General features: G+C 44.7%; 2 protein-coding genes across 24 annotated transcripts in view; one reads left to right on the top strand and one right to left on the bottom strand.

The window, feature by feature from the left end:
• NCOR1 (nuclear receptor corepressor 1) overlaps nucleotides 1–7,455 on the bottom strand; it is a 134,293-nt gene extending 126,838 nt beyond the window's left edge. For 16 of the 18 annotated variants that reach the window (XM_064495289.1, XM_064495296.1, XM_064495300.1 and 13 more), the window contains exon 1: nucleotides 7,097–7,258. The gene's annotated coding sequence lies outside the window, so the exon portion shown is untranslated. Of the gene's footprint in view, nucleotides 1–7,096; nucleotides 7,261–7,387 lie in introns of those variants that run through there. The other 2 variants (XM_064495290.1, XM_064495306.1) reach the window with 2 other exon arrangements.
• A 75-nt stretch (nucleotides 7,456–7,530) lies between these two features.
• The window catches only part of PIGL (phosphatidylinositol glycan anchor biosynthesis class L), a 44,035-nt gene continuing 28,851 nt past the window's right edge, over nucleotides 7,531–22,714 (top strand). For all 6 annotated transcript variants that reach the window (XM_031467549.2, XM_010975307.3, XM_064495308.1 and 3 more), the window contains exons 1-2: nucleotides 7,531–8,595; nucleotides 17,338–17,437. In XM_031467549.2, coding sequence (XP_031323409.1) covers nucleotides 8,352–8,595; nucleotides 17,338–17,437 — 344 coding nt within the window. In that variant the 5' untranslated portion in view covers nucleotides 7,531–8,351. The remainder of the gene's footprint in view (nucleotides 8,596–17,337; nucleotides 17,438–22,714) is intronic.

Raw genomic sequence — 22,714 nt, 5'->3', positions numbered from 1 at the left:
ACTCAGTTTCCTCCCTACAACATCACCAGTTTCTTGGGCTTTGTTTTAGAAATATTCTATGATACATATAAAAGCAAATATGTATATGTTATTTTTCCTTTTTAAAACAAGCAGTATATACTATAATATTCCTCACTTTGCTTTTTCAGTTTGATGGCTGGGGGGATATTTTAAATCTTAGAGTAAGGAAGGTCTAAGTAGAGCACGAAGCCCAGACTAATAATGGAGACCACTAACATCTACTGACTTTTTACTACCACGTGCCGGCCTTTCTGCTAAGGTTTTTTACATTATCTCCATTTCCATTGTACAAATAATGAAATCAAGGCTTAGAGAGGTTAAAGAAGGCGCCCAAGGTCACCAGCCAGCACAGGTTCCGGGCTGGATCTGCCTGACTAGATGATGCTGTGAAAGAGCAGGGGCGTTACCAGGACGTGAGCCTCGTGAACCGCGTGAGTGCCTTCAGGTCCACCCGAGGAAGACCAATAATCCCATCAAAAATAACCAGAGAACAAAAGCCAGTGATTTCTAAAAGAAATACAATGCCCCTCAATAAAAAATGTTCACCGTCAACAGTGGTTGATAAAAGACTATTAGAATCTCTTTTTTTTCCTACTTCTTAAATTGTCAAATGTGGTCATTTGTCCTATCCAGTGCTAGCCAGGGCCCGCGGCACATCCATCCAAATCCACGCTTCATGTAACGGCAGCTCCACGTAAGAAATCTAAACTACAGAGCTGCTTGCACATATATACAAAATAAATACACACACACACACACACACACACATCACTACAGCTTTGTTTTTCTGACAAAACACTAGTGGCCATAAACTGATTAAACAAACTATGGTATTTTCTTTCATGAAAGAGTATTATGTAGCTGTTAATAACAGAAATAGCTCTAAATACACCAATGTGGAACAGCAGTATACAAAAGAATAATACATTATGGTCCCGTAATACAAAAAGTTACACACACACAGAAAACATCTGAGAGGATACACAACACACACTTAGCAAATTACACGCAGGAAGTGTTACTTTCAATTTCTGTGTGTACTTCCACATTGCACTTCTGTAAAATAATGCATTCCTTATAATAAATAAAAGACAAGTAAAGATTTTAAAATAACATATCCCCCTTCACTCATTACACCAGTTCTGTGTAAATACAGAGTATGGTCTCCTCCTGCCCCGCCTTCTGCTGGGTCCATCCCCTCCTCCCTCCCCTCCCCCGCCCCCCCCATTCTTACACACACACAGAGTTAATGGACTACAAACTCCCTCCTTCTGGCGTATTTACCATGTGTATTTTAGGCTGTAACTCCTAGAAAGCATAAGTTTTGGTTTCATTCCAAATACATAAAAGTTACTGTTACTCAAAACTGTATTAAAAGAACTTAATCAAAAGTAATACAGTTAAATGTCTTTGAACAGGAGTTCAAAGACATGATGATTACTACTTAAAACAAACATTTCAAAATTATACAAATCTATATACTATTGCCAAGGGAAATGAACTGCCTGAAACAGATTACTCTGACTCTGAACTGTATATGACAACAAAAATGTCAAGAAAAAAGTCTGTCAGTTAAGCAAAAGCATGCAGGGGAGAGGCAATCTGTAAACATAAAGGTCACCCTCAGAATAAATGAGTCAAATTTTCCCAGAAAAAAAATGTAACCTCAATTTATTCTGGTGTAATAGCAATTTATTTCTGTGTAACAATTAAAAAAAAACAACAAAAACAGAGAAACAGCCCAAGTTTTATTCCTCAAGTAGAAACTGCGAGGGGGGTGGGGGGGGTCATCAAATAATTTGGTCATTTTTAACTTTTCCTTTGCTCTTGACTAATCTACTTAGAGACTTAATTTTTGATATAATAAACAAGGACCCACTGTACAGCACAGGGAACTGTATTTAATATCTTGTAACAGCCTATAATGAAAAAGAATAGGAAAAGGAATATTTGTATGTATAACTGAATCACTATGCTGTACACCACAAACTAACACATTGTAAATCGACTATACTTCAGTTTAGAAAGAAAATAATTTCCAAGTATAAAAAGTAATTTTTGATATAAAACTAATCAAGTACTATCCTTTCAAAAAATTCTACAATAATCCTATAAACAAACTGCTCCTAATCCACATTTTCTCCTAGCAATAAAACAATTCCAATTTCCCTGCATATAGAAATTAATATATTTTCGTTCTAATATTACCTGAAAATACAAATAATCTGAGAGGAACTGATTTCACATTTACTTTCTTCATTCCAAAAATCCCAGTAAACTGAGAGAAACTTTTTTGAAAAGAAATGCTTTGAAAATTTACTGATTACAGACATTTTCACTGACACCAGTGAATTTCTACCTGTTTTTTAATTTCCTCAAACTACTCATCATCAAGTTCCCACCTGTGAACCCATCACCTTCCAAAACAACCATAGCACGTATCTCTGGCAGCTAGGCTTTTTATGCGTTCAACCAGCTTCTGCTACCCGCTTCCTGAATGCAAAGTGTTATTCTGGGAGTGGGGGCAAGGGAAGGATGAAAAACAACTGAGATACAGACATGCCCACAATGGGCTTACGGTCTGGTGGGGACTAAATGGACATGTACATAAATAACCAGGATGTTTTGAGGCATAAGTGAAGCACTGAGAATTTCCAGAACAAAAAAATACGTCTTCAGAGAAGAGGGAGGAGGAAGAAAACTTTGTGGGTGAAGTGACATGTGACCAAAAACCCTTAGAAAAAAGAAAGAAACAAAAAGGCAGTATCTACTACACTTAAAGGTGTGGTAGAGTTTGGAAGAGTAGAGCAAAGAAATAGCATTCCAGAAAAGAGCACAAAATGAGAAAAACAAAAAATGAAAAAAAAACAAAAAGCCTTCTTAATGCAACACAAAATAGGCATATTATTTAACAGTCCAAATGAAATAAATATGCCACGCTTCAGTATTCACATGAGGACACTGGTTTAAAAGAATAATATGCCTTTTCCTTTAAAACAAATTCTGTGGCATGAACATCTACAGAAAACTAATATCACATATATGAGCTTTCAACACAGCATTAAGAATACAGTTAATGAACATTACGCTGTACATCAGAAATCAACACAACGCTGTAAACTGACTACACTTCAATTAAAAAGAATGCAAAATAAAAAAAGAATACAGTTCATGTTCCCACTTTATCTAAGCTTTTATATGACAACTGAAGTTTCTTATAATTAAAAAAAAGAGTCCAGAAGTTTGAGGGTAAGTGAAGCTGGCAATAACTAACTTATAAAATATCCTATCTGTTTACATCTCAGAGGTACCCAACCATTGGCATAATATTTCCATCTCTTCACATTTAAATTCCATGAAATGTCAGGAGGTCCAGATAATCTCAGATATTTATGTTTCAGAAGATATTCATGAGGAGAGGGTATAGCTCAGTGGCAGAACACATGCTTAGCATGCACAAGGTCCTCAGTTCAATCCCCAGTCCCTTCATTAAATAAACAAACAAACCTGATTACCTCCCCCTCCAAAAAAAAATCCCTAACAGATTAAAAATTAAACTAATAATTCCCAATGATCAGATTACTGATCTAGATCAATAATAATTTTTAACTCTATTTTCACTGCAGAAACTTAAAGTTAAGAAAGTACCTAAATTCAGTATCTAAGCTAAATTAAGTGACCTTTTGTTTGCCGTTCATGCCAATTTTTGTTTTAAGTGGTTGTCAATCTCCACACTTAATCATGTGTTAGGGTGGAACAGAATGAGTTATTCTGCATTCTGCTACTGGCCAACCACACAAATTCAGGCAGACCACCCTCCTCTGTGAGCCCTAGTTTACTCACCATTGAAGGAAGAAAGACCAGATAATCTACATAACTCTACATTCTATAATTCTATAAATTATCAGCACTTTATTTCAACCAACTTAGATTTGTTTTTGATATTGCTTTTAAGTAAAAGTAACAGCAGCACACATAGAAGAATCAAACTGAAAAACTCCATGGGAACATTCACAAGGCCTTCTATGGTCTCATTTTCAAATGCAAAGAGGACCTAAAAAAAAATGTATCTGAAAACAATCCAAGTAATATTTTGACCACACAAGCTTCTGGGGTAGAAAAAAATGGTAGAACCAGAAAAATGTTCAAGGAGAACCAGCACCACAAGAATACCAAAATAAAAACCAGATGCTCTACATAGAGTCATTGCTACATGACAGAAGCTTTTCAATACTGGTAAGAAGTCCTGATAGAAAAAGAAACAGTGTTTTCTTAACCATCTATCCAAATGCACTTTTTGCATCCTTAAACCTGAAAAGGGCAAAATGTCAGAAAACCTACAGAGTTCCTTGCGTAAAATATCAGAAAATCTATACAGAGTTCCTTGTGTACATCACTGACCTGCTACTTTATTTGTATCTTTGTATCATTCAGTCACGTGCTCTGAACATAAGGCACGCCACATGGGTTGAACAAGTCAATGAACCACACACCAAAAGGAGTCTATACATAATAAAATCTGACCAACCTTTACTGCCTATTTGTACTGTACTCTAGTAAAACTCAATCTCTGAAGTAAATGAACACCTGGAAATAACTAAGTATTCAAGCTCTCTATCAGTGGTAGAGAGCATGCTCATAGGGCACAAGATCCTGGGATCAATCCCCAGTGCCTCCACTTACAAAAACAAACAAAAAACTTCTCTCATTCTCAGGCATCAGTAAGAATTTGAAATTAAAATTAAGACAGATCACAAAATACAATTAAAACTGAATAACAAAACAAACACACAAAAAACTGGGTAACAAGTGGTCTGACAGTTAGCTACATCAGTCTGGCCTATTCACAGGCCTCTGCTTTCACTGGCAGATACCAAGGGCAAGACAGTCTCACTAGCTTACGAAAACTAAAAAAAAAAAAAAAAAAAAAAAAAAGCTTGAAAAAATTTTACTAATCTAAATTTGCCTAGCCTTGGAACAAACTTTTATTCAGTTAAATTCAAAGAAACATAGTTAATTTTGAGCATTTTGTGCTTTAAAAAAAAATTATGTGGGCAGACTAAATTCTTAAGTTTTACTACATGATTAAATCCAACAAGACTTCTAGTTTAAAATATTTATTCCTTATCCATCGTGGAGAGAATTACAGCTACACATAAATGTCTCAGACGATTAACAGGTGTATTCGGGTAAACTGTAATGTGAATACATTTTTCTAATTAGAATACAATGTTTATTCGTTCAATAAACACTTGCAGTGCTGAGATCCTACATAGTGCCTTAGTCAGAAAGTCAGAGTAGGGCCTATCCTGCCCTCAAGGGGAGATAAAACAGGTACATAAATACCTAAGCACAAGGTAGAAAGAGTAAATGCCACGAGGGGACATGTGCAGATACCGCATTTCGGGAGTGCAGGGGGAGCTGTCACGGCCTCACATAAATACAACCCTCTCAATCTTTCTAAAGCGATTTCATGACGAGTAGCTCTCTCGGGCTCACAGCAGCAGCCCAGGAGAGCATTTTTTTTCCTACTATCATGGATGAGGCACCGAAACAGAGACAGGTTGGTCCTGTTCCAAAATGACACACAGTTAAAGGAAGAATCAGGATTCTTCGCATTATATTTTCTCTGGGGGAGGAGTTCAACATACGGCAAGCCTGTTGTAAAAGGAAAGAGTATTTTGGTGATGCAAGTAATCACATCCTTACATGTGCATATCATTTATATAATGCGTGTGTGTTAACCTTGATTTCCATTAACAGGTGTGCTTCAGGCGAGGCAAAGCAACTGTGTACTATAAATACTGAAATAAATAAATAAATAAACCTCCACTGGATTTTAACAGAATGAGAAAATAAAGACTATTTCATTCTGCAACAACTTGAGGTTATTTCTTCTGTAATTTTCACCCACGTCTAAACATGATGCTAAAACTGGTCTGCTCCCGAACCCAGGAAGTTAGTTCATCAGATAAGTATCTTTCTGAAAGGATACATCAAAACGTTTCTCAAAAAAAGATTTTAAATTAGATAACGCCCTCAACTCTTCGGTTAGCCGAGAGGCCGGCACGTGACCCGGCAGCAGCAGCTATGGATCAAGCGCCGCTGAACGAACGGTATTTGCAGGCGCTTTAAAATCCCAGGCCTGTTACTCTTCACACGACGTTCCGCCTCCCATCGTGGCCTCACCACGGTGCTCACGAGGAATGCCAACTTCAGTACGATTAGGGCGTAATTAGGGAGGCCAGTCTGTGCAGGTGAATATACTAATCCCAAAGATTAGAATTACCCACCCCTCTACTCGCCAAGGTTAACTCTGTCGAAGCGACACTGGTAGAAGAAAACTGACACCTCCTGAGCACTTTTCACAAAAACCACTTACTCCCACCCACACCTTCAATACACTACACCGAACCCGCTTAATTCGAAGACTTCAGTCTCCTCGCCACCAACACTGACTTCTTGCTGTTTCTCATAATCCCTCCCCCCCCCCCGCCCCAATAAAAGGGAACCCACCGACTCTGCACCTTAAAACACTAGCGATAAAAGGCGGAAGGCAGCGGGTTCCGACCCCGGCCCTCTCCCCTACCCACCCTTCGCCATTACACCCCGGAGCGGTTCGGCCGCAAAGGTGCACTAGTTTGCTCTCGCGCACTTGCCCGTCGCTGTCACCCTCCCTAACCGCTTGCACACACACTCCACACCGCCACCAACTCCGCCCCGGAGGGAGCGCAGGCCGCCACCTGTGCCGGCCCCACCCGCGGCCCCCGGCCCACGCCGGCTTCGGGCCCCGCAGGAGAACCGCCGGCGGCCCCGGCCCGGCCGCTGCCCATTCTTCTCCAAACTCCATTAGCCTCCTCCACCCGCCCGGCCCCAGCTCCCCGCCGCGCCCGCCGCGCCCCGGACGGCCGCGGGGAAGAGGCCCGGCGGCTGGGCGGGCCCCGAGCGGCCGGGCCCGCGACGCTCCTCGCCGGCCGGGAAGCCGCCCCCGCGGCCGGTGCTGCCCCTGAGCCCCCGGCGGCCCCCGGGAGAGCGGGGGCCCGGAGGCCGGGCTGCGGGCGCCGGGCCTACTCACCGGGAGTTGGCGGAGCGCGGCAGCCGGCGCGCCCCCGGGCCTGAGGGGCAGGACGTGGCCCGGCGCGCGGCCCTGCCCAGGACCTCGCTTGGCGCGGCGGGCCGGGCGCTCACTCCAGCCGCCGCCGCCGCCGCCGCTGCTGCTGCTTCGCCACCTTAGCCGCCATCTTGACTCAACCCCTCTCCCTCCCCCCGGTCCGGCGGCCGCGGCTGAGGCGGCTCCGGCGCCGGCTCCTCCTCCTTCCGGACGCTGGGAGGCCGACTCCCTCCGCTGGCGGAGCGCAGCTCCTACCTCGGCCGAGCTTCCTGGGTCGCCCGCGCCCGGTCCTCCCGCGTCTCCCTTCGGCCCGACGGGGGCGGCGGCCCCCGTGAGCAGACACGGGCCAGGGCCGCACCCGCCGGACCCAGCGCGCTGCCATCGCGCCCCGGGATGGGCGCCCACCGCCGGCCGGCCGCGCCCGCACGCCCGGGGCCTTCCGGCTGGCGTGAGAAGGGGAAGGACGCAAGGCCACGCCTCGGGCCTGCGAGCCCCGTGCGAGAGGGAAGCCGGGCCGGAGGGGCGGGCGCCCACCCGCCCGGGCGGTGTTCCAGGCCCCGGGCTGCGGCTCGCGCCCAGACCTCACTGACTCGCAGGGCGAGGCCGCTTCGTCCGTGATGTCATAGGCCCTTAGTCTGGTCCCTGTCCGAGGAGCCCGGGCCCCCGCGCCCGCGAAGTGCGCCCTCGGCCGTGCTCTTCCAGGGAACTGACCGGACGGGCCTCGGAACCGCATACTTTTCCTTTAGAGAAGCCGCCAGCCCACATCCCAAAGTTAGGACGGGAAAACGAAGTCGGTGTTCACTCGGATAATTACGGGAAAGCCCGGTTTTAAGAAACGAGTGACAAAAGGGTGGGGTGAAGAGAGGAGGGACTCGTACTCAAGATGTGGGGCGTTATTTTCAGGCTCTTCCCTTTGAGCCCATGGTACTGTATGGACAAGGGTAGAAAACCGGTCGGCAAGGAGTTCGGTTCAGCTCCGAAACCGAGCAGGCGCAGGCCCTCGTAAAGGCCGCACAAAGTGGAGACGCACTAAGTGGTGCCGGGAGGCGTCCGAGTGAAAGCTCCCGGCGGAGCGCGACGCTTAAAGCCTCGAGCCGTTGGCGCGGCCGGCAGGACCGAGTTACACTCGGAACGTAGTTTCCGCGAGCGCAGTTTTCCCGCCGGAGTCGGACCGGGAGGCAGCCTCCCCTCCTGCGCAGGCGCAGAGCCTCATCAGGGCATGGAAGTGGTGGGGCTGTTGTGCTTGGCGGCGGCAGTCCTGGCATGGGGATTCGTCCGGGTCTGGGACGTCTGGGACCTCTGGGAGCGAAGGAAGAGCCAGGAGCAGGCTGGCCTGCTGGGAGGCGGAACCCGGAGCCTCTTGGTGATCGCGCACCCCGACGATGAGGCCATGTTCTTTGCTCCCACTATCCTAGGCTTGGCCCGCCTGAGGCACCGGGTGTCCCTGCTCTGCTTCTCTGCAGGTAGGAGGCTGTAGGCGCTGGGAGCCGGGGCTGGGGAGGGTATTTAGGCGCCAACCTGTCGCAGTCGACTCCTTCCCGAAGGGTTCTCTGTTGTAGGGAGCCGGGGGAATACACAGAAGGTCCCTCCTCTGGGCGCCTCGTCGAGCATCAGTGGCCCCAGCCTGGGGTCTGCAAGGCCAGCTCCCCAGGTGGGTTGGGGGGCGCCGGCAGCTTGCCAACTGCACTCTCCGCCAGCAGCAATGGGGAGCTCGAGAGAACCGCTCACATGTCGTTCCGTTCAGTACCTGCGTCTCCGGTGGGAACTGCGATTGTCACCGTTGTTCTGTGGAACTTTTTCTTTTCATTATTTACAAGAGGACCAGGAATCATGAACAAAATCTAGGCTGTGTCATGCCTGGTAAACCCTTAAAGTTTTCCTTCTAACTGTAGCAAAAGACCTTACCACTACCTTTAGGATCCATTTTGTGCTAGAAAGATACGTGTGTCAAATTGAAGAGAGAGGTTATTAGACTAGAAAGTAATTTCATAGGTAATTTTAGAGTTCGACTCCACCCAACTTTCGCCTAAAGGGCCTTTCAAGGGATGAGTCCTCCTTTACCATACAGAAAAGATGGATTGAGAAAACAGAAATTGACCATGATACTGGATTATGGCGATAATTGCCCAACTGTAGAAATGAAATAACTGAACTGTACTATACAATGGGTGGATTTTATGTCATGTAAAATCGTACCTCAATAAAGCCGTTTTAAACAAATAGCCGGTGACCTCTTTTCCCATTTGGTTGTATGCAGTTCCAGTTCTTCTTCTATGAAGATTTTTCTCAGAAAGCACATTTTATACAATTTTATATTTTTCAGTAAACATTGCTTTTTCATTAACTTATCAACTATTTGTTTGAAATACACGTGCTCTATTAACTATTAGAATAGCCAAAATCCAGAACACTGACACCACCAAATGCTGGTGAGGATGTGGAGCAAAGGAATTCCCATTCATTGTTGAGAATTCAAAATTGTTCAGCCACTTTGGAAGGCAGTGAGTTTGGCGGTTTCTAAGAAAACTAAGTATACTCTTACCAAACTATCCAGCAATCGCCCTCCTTGGTATTTATCTAAAAGAATTGAAAACATGTACATCCCAAAACCTCCACACAGATGTTTATAGCAGCCTTATTCATAATTGCCAAAACTCTGAAGCAACCAAGAGGCCCCTCAGTAGGTGAGTGGATAAATAAATTGAGGTACATCCTGACAGTGGAATATTAGCGCTAAAAAGAAATGAGCTATCAAGCCATGAAAAGGAGGAATCTTAAATGCACATTAGTGAATGAAGGAAGCCAATCTGAAAAGGCTACATACTTTGTGATTCTAACTATATGACAAACGGGGAAAGGCAAAACTGAAGACAGTAAAAAGGTCAAGGGTTGGAATGTGAGGAAGGATGGAGAGAAAGCACAGAGCATTCTTGGGGCAGTGAGAATCCTCTGTATGATGCTATAATACTGGATGCATGTCATTATACGTTTGTCCAAACCCATGTACCACACACCAGAAGTGAACCCTAATGGAAACTGTGGACTTTGAGTGACTCTTGATGTGTCAGTGTGGGTTCATCGATGCTAACCGGCGGGAGACGCTGATAACTGGGAAGGATGTGCGCGTGTGGGGCCAGGGGGTCTGTGGCAGCGCTACACCTTGCTCTCACTTTTGTTATGAACTAAACAAACTGCTCTTAAAAAATAATGAAATACTGATTTTAAAAAACTTTAATTAAAAAGAATTTATCTGCTAGGACTTAGTCCCTGCCCTAGGAATAAAACAGTGAAAAATAAACTAGGTAAGGACCATGTTCTTGTGAAATTTATAATTCAAACATTTACCCATGTTAATAAGAACTATATATATAGCCTTTTAAATGGTTTCATAGAGATAAATCTTAATTTGGTTAGTCATCCCATATTGTATGTATATTTAGGGGTTCCCCTCCCTAGGTTGCCTCTATTAGAAATAACAGCAAACATATTCATGTAAATATTTCTTGATTTGATTAGCACTTTTTTCCCTCAAATCTTTTGTTGCCAGTAAGAGTAAACCATTTTTTCTGTATAGTGAGACTTTCGATCCAAGCACTTTTTTTCTCAGTTTGTGCTACTAAGTTTATTAATTGCAAATAGATGCAAGTAATGACTTCATTTTTTGTTTGCTTTCAATTTCATTTACACTTTATGCTACAATTGTGGGAGTCAAATTATCAGCAAATTTGTTTCAAGATGCCTGGATTTTATTTACAAAGTATTATAGGGCAGTGGATTGGATTCTTTAATAAATTTCTCCTTATTTTTCAGTAGGTTAGGACTAGAAATCAAAATATTTTCAAATAGAAAATATAAAGCCATGTCCTTGGCACATGCTAAACACTCAGTATCTTTATTGTTGTCTTTCATTATTTCCTCTGAATCCAACTTTCCATTTAAATTGTTCTTTTGTATTTTTTAAATTACCTTTAAAATCTCAACTCATTAAAAAATGTGTGGATTAAACATACCTACCTCCCTGACTTACTCTAACACGAAAAGCAGGAAGCTAATGACCTGTGATAGAGCATAATGAAAGCTGTAATTATGTGATACGACAATACTGTGGACTCAAAATGGGGAAAAGCATGAATTCTGTTTTCAGGGGATTGGATTAAGGAAACTTCTCCAAAGAGGTTTTCTTTTGAGCTGGTCTTTAAAAATAGCACTTGGGTATACAGGAAATGGGGCAAGTTGTTCAGGGCAATAGTAAAAGCATAAGTAAGTCTTGGACTCATTTGAATTATTCATTCTAATCACATTTCCAGTTTTAAGGGGTGGGGAGAAGCAGGAAGAAAAATATTTTGTTATTAGTGACTCATTTAATCCTCTGAGCAATCTTATGATAGGCATCATTAAATATACAAAACATTACACGTGCATATACTGTTTTTCCCATTTTTTAAATACGGAACTTGAATCACAAAGAAGTTAAGTAACTTGACCAAAGTGAGGGAGCAAGGACGTGGAGAAGTCGGAGCCCACAGCTCTCCCCTGTCCTAAACCATTATGCCTGGCCTGCCACACACATCACCCTGCTGCTGGGTCAGTTAAGGAAATAACTATTTTGATTCCCAGCATACATTCCAAGAAACACCAGTTCATCACGCTGCTATTAAAAAAAAAATGTTGATGCCTTGGTCTGACAAGTTTGGGGAAATTAGCCAGGTGTTCTCCCTCTAGTTAGAGATCTACGGTCCTTAAAAGAATATCAACATCTGTAAGAGGTACTGCTATAAAAAAATCCTATTTAGTTTTGTTTCATCCAGTGTTTCTCCAGTTGTATGTAACCACTGAAAGACTTATTAATACACACATGGGAGAAAGCTATCGTAGACAGCAGGGTGTTATAGAATACATCTGGTGGAGAATTAACACAGCCGGTTCTGTGTTTTAGAAAGCTCATTCTGGTAGCAAATATGGAGAACAGTTTGAAGGGAAAGAAAACGCTCCCCTCCAAACTGCGTTCCCACCTCTCATCTGTCAGAGCTCCGTGTATCTCTGATCTGTGTGGCATCCTCGTGCCAGTATCAGGCTGTCTAAACTGCCCTAGCCTCTGCAACGCTGCTACCTGGCAGGGCCAGCCCTCTGATCTATTGGTCTTCATGGCTTCCTTGCAGTTTTTGACTTTGTTTCCTCCAAATACATTTTAGAACTGGTTTGGTCGTGCTCAGGGGGAAAACCTTGCTGGCATTTTTATTGGAATTTCACAAACCTTATTGATCACTATAGGGAATGTCAACAAATTTGCAATGGGAAGTCTTTCCACCCATGATTTTATGGTATGTCTCCATTTATGTTGGCCTTTTTTAATGTCCATTAGTCGTTTTATAACAAAGGCCTTATATACGTATTGAAATGTTTAGTAATTTTGTCCTTTAGCCTGTTTCTCACATCCGGAGGTTATTTTTGCAAATATTATTGTCTCTTGTTACTTTCTCACCATTTTATATTCTTTTTTATTTCTTTAAATATATTAAACATCTATATCTACTTCTAATAATTCCGATGTCTGCAGTCTTTGTGTCTGGCTCTGCTCTTTGAGTAACTCATTCCAAGTGACTCGTTTCCGTGTGTGTTTTGGGATTATTTTTTTAATTGTAAGCACATGTTTCATGGAACCATGTTTGTGATCATATTTTGATGGCACTACTCACGTTAGATCACTCTGAACTAAAATTTTAGGTGATCTTTCAGGTCACAAAGGTAGTGTAAACTCCGGGGCATCAGGTACTCTTATACACACCCCCCATTCTGAACCTAACGTGGTGTATAAGTGTTTATATAAACGTTTATGTCTGGCTACGTATTTAATTAATTGAAGAATGTTACATGCTTTCCATAGCTCTTATTAACCTAATGAGTTAAGAGTTTTAGGTGTAAAAATAAGGGGCTTACTTAAACTATGAGAAACCATAAAAGAAATGCTAATGAACATTAGGGAAGAGCTCTTGTCAGAGAGCAAAGAGGAATTCCACAGTGGCCCCAACGGCCAGGGAACAGGGGGGAAAAAAAGATGCAGCTGTGAAAAAAGGAAAAAGCTGTAGGACGAGTCTGACAGGTGCACAGAATAGGAGTAAGGCTTTCTGAAGAGCTAAGTGCTGCGAGTTGCAGTGAGTTGGACCCAGTTCTCACGCAGCGTGTCCTCATCGCCGCTGATACGTGCCCCCCAGGTGTCTGGCCTTGTCAACAACTACCTGTAAGGCACAGATCCGAGAAACTAATGAAAAGTAGTGTTTCCACTGACCTTCAGGGGAAGTCGATGTTGATGCATTCCTTTGGGGAATAATGAGAACAAGACAGTCCTCACTTGTACGAGTCTGCTGGTTGACAGTAACAGATTGCAGTGTCTCTTCACCTCGGCGGCACAGATACATGCTCAGAATTTTTTTAATGATCTTTTTAAAAATTATTTCACCAATTTTAAAGACTAATGTGTTTTACAGTGATAACTCATAATTGGAAGTTTTTATCCAATGCAAATCTAACTTTTAAAATATTTTCACGTGATAAAATACACACAACATAAAACTGACCATTTTAGCCATTTTAAATATTTACTCCTGTGGGTGGTATTAAGTACATTCACAGAATTGTGTAACATTCACCATCACCACCATGTGTTTCCAGAACTTTTCATCATCCCGAGCAGAATTCCATCTATTAGGCAATAACTCCCCATTCCCTCTCCCCCCAGCTCCTGGCAAGCACTATTCTATTTTCTGTCTCTATGAATTTGACTAATTCAGGTACTTCATATAAATGGAATCACGCAATAATTGCCCTCTTCTGTCTGGCTTATTGTAATTAGCGTAATGTTTTCAAAGCTCATCCGTGTTGTAGCATGTATCCAAAGTGCATTCCTTTTTATGGCTCAAAAATACCCCAGTGTATGTATACACCACATTTGCTTATCCGTTCATCTGTTTATGGACACTTGGGCTGTTTCCATTTTTTGGCTATTGTGAATAATGCTGCTATGCATATATGCTATGGGTACGCAAGTATCGGTTTGCGTTGGTTCTCAGTTCTTTGGGATACATACCTGGGAGTAGAATTGCTGAGTTATATGGCTAGTCCATGTTTAAATTTTTGAGGAATCGCCAAAGTTTCCCCAGCAGCTGCACCATTTTATGTTCCCACCAGCAAGGCGCAAGGGTTCTAATTTCTCACATCCTGACCTCCACTTGTAATTGTCCATTGGCTGGTCTGGGAATTGTTTTTATGTGTTACCATAGCCATCCTAGTAAGGGTGAAAGGATCTCTCACTGCAGTTTTGCCTTGCACTTCCCGAGTCACTACAGACCGTCTTCGCCTTATTGGCTACTCTGTATCTTTGGAGGAAGGTCTATTTTAGTAATTTGCCCACTTTTTAATTATAGTTTCATCTTCGCATCACGACTTCTACAGCTGGGTTCTGTGGACACAGTCTGATGGAAGAGGCTCAGCTCTCTGGGTTTCAGCTCCTTTGGGGAGCCCAGGTTTGGGCTCAAGTAACGTCGCCTCCTCCTGGTCTCCAACCTAGGGTGGGTAGTTACTCCTTACCACCGCGAAACCCAGGGTCTCTTCACTAGTCCCTGTTTGACCCTCAGCTCCTCCGTCAGCTAGGTAGCCAACTTTCTTCTCTCTCTCTTTTTTGTACCTGGTTTTTATTAAATTCTCACTGATGTAAATATCTGACATGGTTTCTGTTCCCTAGGTAGACCCTAACCAGTAGAGAAACTAAACCCCCTCATTTTTTAGTTGAGAAAGTGTTGAGCTTTTTTTTTTCTTCTAAATACACTTTAGAATTAGCTTAGTCACGTTCAGGGAAAACCCCTGCTGGCATTCCTGAAACCCAGGAACTTAAGGAATCTCTTCAGATTCACGAACTTAGTGAAAGGTCAGATGTTGAGACCGTGAAGCGTTGACTCTTTCTCATCCTAGCAAATTAAGTCCAAGGTAGGGAAACGGATAATTAAAGGAGTGGGAGAGGGTTTTTTTCCAAAATATATATATGGGTTTTGTTTTTTTTAAACCATGTAAATCTTTTACCTTCTTAGAATGAATAAATTAATTTTTAAGGTAAAACAAATGTCTACCTTTATACATGGTGGTATGTAAATGTGGGTCTTTACAAAGTGACTAACTTCTATTAAACGTCACTGTGTTTGCTACTTATTACTAAGTATTAGTTACCACGGGACGGAAGACTTCAGTAAGCATACAGTTATCCACGAGCTCACACTCACGCCCACACACACAATGCAGTTCTATATGAGTAAATCTATATTACTCCCGTTTACTTTCTGCTTTCTAGAATAATGTCTCCAAACTTCTTTTGGCCACATTTTCCTGTTGGTAAAAGCTTTCGAGCGTGTACTTACTAAGTACCTGAACTGCTGAACTAATGTGTACAAAACATTAACGAAAGTTGACATTTACAAAGGACAAGACAAGCAAGTCAGGAGGAGGAGCTCTAAAGCTTGCCTCCGCCCCGCAGGCAGTCCTGGGCGCCCTGCCGCACCAGCGGCCTCTGCTCAGAGTCGGCCAGGAGCTGCCCGGGGGCCTCTGCCACTCACCCCACTGGGCGCCCACGTGTTCACCAAGCTTAGTGAAAATGTGTAAAATGACCTCTGACTTCAGCTCCCCAACCTGTCCTAAGTCCCTCAGTTCAAACACAAAGCAGTCAAACCAGCTCCATCCACACGTCCGCCTCACTTCTGAGCAGCGTCTCAGCCAGAACCGGAGCCTGGCGTGCGCGGCCTCTGAGGTGCAGAGGTGCGTTAGGCTCTTGACTCACCACCACAGATGAGTGACCTTGAGATGAAGCGGGGGGGGGGGGTGGATTTGAGGCAACTCAAAAATATGTAATGAGGGCAGCACACAATTAAGCTGTTAACTGGAGTCTTTTTGAGGTTAGTCCTTTTGTCAAATACAATGTAATGACTGTCTCCTTATCTGGGTTCAAAGGGTTTAAAACTATCTCTAGGGTAACCCCTGCCAAAGTTGAAAGGTTTCTCTTGGGAGTTTCTCTCTGAGGTTTTGAAAAGTCACCAGAACTCCTCTCTGCTCTGGGCCCGACAGGTGCCTGCCATGTGCCGACACCAGGGCAGTACAGAGCCGAATGACACCATGACTTCTAAGATCAGTGACGCTTCGGCGTTAATAATCAGATCACAGAAACAAGCCCATCCTTGAGAGCGGAATGCTGAAGACGATGAGCTGTCAGGGAAAACAAGGCTTCCCGGAGGGCAGGGCACTGGTGTGCGTGATGAGGCCGACGCCACTCAGAACTCAGGCAGGGAAGGGGAGGAGGGGGGAGGTAAAGACCAGCAAGTCAGGGAAAGAGAAGGTTAACACCGAGCACCAAACGAGTGGACGCGTATAACCTGTCACCTCAGGACAGCCTTACGAGACGGCCAGCATCCCCACTTTACAGGTGGAGAAACCGTGGCTCAGGAAACTAAGTAAGCGGCACAAATCACACTCGCGAGCACCTGCTGGAGAGTTGAGGCAGGCATAGAGTAGCTGGACAGCTGCGCGTAAGTGCGACTTAAGTGATACCAGAACTGCACTGTGTTCCTTGTGAGGACGCGGAGGAGCGGTGCTTACCAGAACTGTTCTTGGCAACTAGAGCAAACGTGTCAGGAAAACAAAGAACTCGTAAGCTGTTTGGGGTTCGGATGTGATCAAGATCCCGCTGGGGATCGTGCTGGGAAAGCTGGGCACTGGACTCTTCAAAGGAGGATAGTCTCCTAGAAGACTCAGCAATGGCAGCCTCTTCTTTAAATAAGCGTTTTACAGATATTTGAGGATTATCAACTCAAAGGGGCCCAAACTAATAGTGAGTCCAGGTGCCCCACTCACTTTGAGGGTCGGTCTGAAATCTTAATGCCAAAGCCAGTGCTCAGAGCCTGCAGCATGCAACTGAAACTCAGGCAGCCAGGCGGACGGACAGGCATGTGAACAGACTCAGAGATGAGAAGGAAGTAAATGGTGATTCTCAAGATTGTGCTTTTCACAGGAGTGTCCGAAAGTAACCTTAGTGTTGTGTTTTCTTCAACTTTTTATCATAATCACAACTTTTTAGGTAGCTCAAATCCTCTAGGGGACAAGATAAGAATGAGTGAACCAACAGATCTCCACTGGTAAAGAAACCTACCACTGTCATTTGTTATCCTCAGGAAATTACTACAATCAAGGGGAGATTCGTAAGAAAGAACTTCTGCAGAGCTGTGAAGTCTTGGGGATTCCACCCTCCAGTGTAATGATTATTGACCACAGGTAAATATCTGTTGACAATACAGAACGTCTTTGGCAGTAAACACGCAGTGATGCACGCAGAAGGCACAGAAAAGCTAGTGTGGGCGGACGAGAACATCTTATCTGAGAGAATTCTACTGAAAATAGTTCCGCATTTGTTTTTAAATGACAGTGTCATGCAAGTGCATTTTTTCAACTTCTGTTCAGATTTTGTGTCTTAAGATAGCTATTTCTCTTTAATCTTTAAAGAAAAAGGAACATAAAAAAATTTTCAGAAATGTGAAGAGCTGTATCGGGAAGCCCCCGAGCCTGTTGTCTCAGACCAGTAAGATCCAGCCTTTGCTGGAGGTGCTTTGTCTTTGCGCACTTAACGTCTTCTGTGTGTGTGAAGCACTTTGAAGAAGCCCAGCCGTCCGGTTACTCCATCCCCGCATACTTGGGAAGAGAGACCTCTTTTTCTCGTGTAACCACAGCGCCACTGTCTTCTCATCTAACAAAACAGTAGTTACAGCAGTTCCTCGGCTCCTCCAATACCTAGTCCACATTGAAATTTCTCCAGGGGGCCCAAATATGTCTTTTGCGCAGTTGGTTTGTTCAAATTCAGGAGCTAAACAGAGTCCACACATTATAGTTGGTTGATACTCTGCATTTCCTGGTCTCTTCCTCCCTGACCACACCGCTGACTGTTGAAAATGCTGAGTTAGTTGTCCTAGAGGATGATGTGTCCGCCTGCTTCCTCGTGGTGGCGTCTGACTCGTCCTTCGGTCTCCATATTTCTTGCAGACTGGAGATTAACTCTCACTTTCAGGGGCAAGAAGCTGTGCTTGGTCCTTCCTGTTCCGTCACGTCAGGAGACAGACCGCCTGTCTCCCTTTTAGTGATTCTGCACTTGGTCAGGGAGTCCACGTGACATTGCTGCTCCTCCCATGTCAATCTTTCATGTAGTGTTTTCATGAGTGCCTGAATCGGTAATTAACTAGACGTTGCAAACTGGTGAGGTTTCTAAATGTCGCCTGTGTTCTAAATGTATTAGCGATAATTCTTCCATAAAGCTGAACTTCATCAACCGGGGCTATTTAGTTACCCTGATGTACAGTTTGACCCCAAAGACAGGATAAATGCTTAGTTCTTTCCCTTTAACGGTCACTTTCAGAATCAGGCGCTGACGCCCGGGTACCCCCGATGGCAGCCCATGGTCTGTGTCTTGGCTGGGGAGGGCGCTGCTTCATTTCACTAGGAACTTACGCGCTCATGTATTCGGTTTTTTCAGTTTAAGTCATTGTGTTCCGTGATACTCTGTCTCCTCTGTGGCCAGTGAGCCTGTTGGCTCCTATGTCCTTTTGGTAAGAAATTAAGAATTTATTACATTTTTATGTGTCCTGAAGGTCATGCAGCTTCAGCAACATCCCCTGCTGTAAAACGCTACAATAGGAAGGGGAGTAAACTGGTTAAAAACGAATACTTCAAGAGGCCAGCTTGGAGAGTCAGGAAACCAAGGGTGTGAGTCTGCTCAGGCTGCCGCAGCGAAGCACCGCAGACCGGGGCTTCCCAATAGACGTGGACCTCTTCTCGCGGTTCTGGGGGCCGGGAGTTTAGGATCGAGGCCCAGCAGGGCTGATTTCTGGAGGGGGTCTGCTTCTTGGCCTGCAGGTGGCTGTCTTCTCACTGCATTTTCACATGTAGGAGACAGGGAAATTTCTCTCTTCCTCTTCTTCTAAGGCCACCAGTCCTGTAGGGCTGGGGTCCCACCATTATGATCTCACATAACCTTCATAACCTCCTAAAGACCTTCTCGCCAAACACAGGCACACAGGGATGAGGGCTTCGACACGTGAGTTTGGGAGAACATAGCTCCTTTCTCGGCAGCATGCAACTGTTAAGTCTTTCGGCCTCTCATTCCATAACCCAGAAAAAGCAGAGCTTTGGAATCTTGCTCTGGGCTATTTAGATGAGTCAAAGGGAAGAGTGAAGGGAGGAAGGGGGGGGCTTCTGGAGGACCTATACTTATAATAATAGTGGTAAATCTGTATTAAACTATTGTCGGTGCCAAAAGCCATAAAAATACTATAAGATCTTGCTTAATCGTCAAAATAATCCAATGATTTTCCCCGTGTTATAGATAAGAAACCAAGGCCCCGTGAGAGGTTGAGTAATTTGCCTCCAAGGTCGCACACTCAACAAACAGCAGTCAGTGCCAGGATTCACAGAGAGGAAGACAGAACTGAGTCCTGACTTTCCGCAGGAAAGTAGGTCACCCTTTTGTCGGTTACTTGAAAGACCGGCGTGTGTTTAAGAGAACACTGAGCTGACACTGCGGACGGTCCGGGCTAGATTTCTGGGAGTTGCTTAGCCAGAGGAGCTCGCCCAAGTAAACCCCTTACCCAGCTCCTTAAAAGAGGGGGAAAAAGGCCTCAAGACAAGAAGGCACAATCTCAGTCATCAGACAGCTAAACGGATACTTTTGACAACTTTCCCAGTTCCTTCACATCGCTATGGTTCTGCTGAGTTAATGAGCCACGTGATGTTTAAGTGCATGTTAGCGCCGGCGCTGAGGAAAGGGGAGAGGTGCTGAGGAAAGGGGAGAGCCGCCCGAGGCCGGGAGCGCGGGTGCGCCGCGGGGGCGGCCCTGGCGCCGGGGGCTCCGAGACCCAGCCCCGCGCGCTTGGCAGCTGAAGCTGATTGCCAGGTGCAGCCTGCAGATCTAGTGTTCACTTGTTGCTTCTGTGCTTCTTACTATATTAGGAGTCCACAGAATCATTTCATTTATATTTCAAAACGAAACAAAAAGTAGATGCACGTTTCTTCATGCATAGGTAATTTCTAAAATAATACTGCCAGGCTCGTTGGTAATTGGGCCAGGGACGAGGGGCACGTTCACTTTTCAATTTCACAGAATTCCGTACAGTTCTGCTTTTTTTTTTTTGGAAGTCTGTATTACTTTTCAAAATACAGGTGTACCTCGGAGATGTTGTAGGTTTGGTTCTAGACCACCGCAATACAGCACGTATCGCAGCAAAGCAAGTCACAGAAGTGTTTGGTTTCCCAGTGCATCTGAAAGTTTTGTCGACACTGGACTGTGGTCTGTTAAGTACACAGTAGCATTATGTCTAAAAAGACAACGTATATACCTTAACTTAAACATAGACATCACCTGGGCCTCCAGTGAGTTGTAGTAATGCCATCAAAGCGCTGTGATCACAGAGCACCGTGACCAATATTATCATAATGATGAAAAAGTGTAGAACACTGCAAGAACTAGCAGAACATGGCCCAGAGGCGTGAGGTAAGCGAGTGCTGCTGGAAACTGGCGCCGACGGACTTGCTCTCGCACGGCTGCCACAGACTTTTGATTTGTAAAAAATGCAGTACCTTCAAAGCACAATAAAGCACAATGAAATGATTATACACTTTTTTAAGATTGCTCCACATAATAAAACATTCTTCCCTCTCTTCTCAGCTGCTGTCCATACAAGTGAATGCTAAATCAGGAATAATTCTGTGTACATTTTGATAATATCTGATTTGATAACTGTAAAACACAGAATAGAGTTCTGTGAAAAGATGATGCTTTTACACCTTGTTATAAACACTGTGGTCTTCTCCCAGGCCTCATTCTGGAGGATGAGTGGAAAAAGTGTCAGATAGAACTGCTCCAAAGGGCTCTGGCCGAAAATGAGGGGACTGACTCAAGAGAGGCCTGAATGGGATGGAATAAAACAAAGCAGATCGTCCCATTATAACCCACGTTCACTCAAATGCAGTTGTTGGGCAAAACCCTCAGGGTCTCAGAGCTCTTGGTGGTCTGGTCCCTGCTCCCAGCTCAGCCTCATCACCCAGCACCTGCATACACCTGCATCACATCTGTTCCCACAAACAGAAGCAGGGAGGGCTGCCAGCGCCAGGCTGTATCCTCTCGTGCTGGGGCTAGGCCTCCAGTGCGCCATTTTCGCACGCATCCGCTCCCCTGCGGGGGCTGGTCCCTCCTCAGCATGCCCCCTCGCTTCCCCTTCCCCGCGTGCCTTCCCTCTCCATCCTTCAGCCCTCAGCTCAAGACCACCTTAGACGCTGCAGCACCATCCCGACCTGCCCAGATTTTCCTGGGCACTTCTGTGCCTTTCTCATGGTCCCTGCGTCCTGGCATACACACTGATTTTTCTCTCTGCATCATAAGCCCCTCTCTGTCTCTTGCTCTGTACCCCCAGCCTCTGACATGACCCTCGATACACAGTAGTTGCTCGAGACGTGTTTGTTGAATAAAGGAGTGACTGCTTACACCAGTAGCTCTCTTCCTGTGGCCTCAAATAACTGAACCATGCCTGAGCGTCCCAACCCCCCTCCTCACTTTTTCGCCATTTGCCCAAATATGGTAATTAGCGAGCCAATTTCTGAGATGCCAGTGAATGTCTCAGTGAAATTGTTTTCACTTTTTTATCTTTTTAAAAACATTTTTTTTTAGTACTGCGGAATCTATTCTAGCTTGCTTGCTTCTTTTTTTTTTTTTAATGGAGGTCCTGGGGATTGAACCCAGGACCTCATGCATGCTAAGCACACACTCTACCACTGAGCTGTACCCTCCCCCCTCACTTTTAAAATTAAGTGAAACAGTCTGATCCCTGACTTCCATAGTTATTTTTAACTTCTGGAAAGTTCTGAATGAGTTCTTTGGTTTGGGAGGATTTTTTCCTACAACTCTCCGTTTTGCCATTCTATAGATTGGGCTCCACTGTCCTAAGGTTTCAGCATAATGAGCATCTCATTTCTCCCAGTGCTTGTCTTAACATCCTTCTGGCATTAACAAGCCCAAGGCTTGGACGACTAATTTTAGCTGAGCAAGGAAGCAGAATCCAGTACCTACTAGGAAACAGAAATGAGCCTGGCCTGCTAGCAGTTCCTGGAAGTCTTTGTTTTTTCCAGTAAATCTATGCAAATCATACAGTGAAAGAGAAGCCACAGAGCAGGGAGGCTAGAACTGTTGTGGTCATGCTGGTAGTTAAACCCCCCTCTCCTCCAAAACCCAAAAAAGACTGTATGCTGACTGCTGAAGTGGATCTGACCAAGCGTCCTCTCGTCCTCTCGCTGTAAGAGGTGAGAACAAGGCTTGCTGCAGGCCTTTTCTCCAAGTACATGAAGAAGTGACTGGGCTCCGGCACCAGGGCGCAGCTCCAGTCCCCATTGGCAAGAGTGAGTCAGGGCGAGGAATGTTTCCTAGAAAAGGGTCCGGGGACCAGAGACTGAAGCGGACAGAGCCGATACGGAGCGACTTTGTGAACCCGGACAGCTGCTTCAAAGGCAGATTGT

The sequence above is a fragment of the Camelus dromedarius genome, chromosome 16 (assembly GCF_036321535.1).
Source record: "Camelus dromedarius isolate mCamDro1 chromosome 16, mCamDro1.pat, whole genome shotgun sequence".
NCBI classification, from domain to species: domain Eukaryota; kingdom Metazoa; phylum Chordata; class Mammalia; order Artiodactyla; family Camelidae; genus Camelus; species Camelus dromedarius.
The sequence above is the reverse complement of the archived record's forward strand: the minus strand, read 5'-3'. Positions and strand labels throughout refer to the sequence as shown.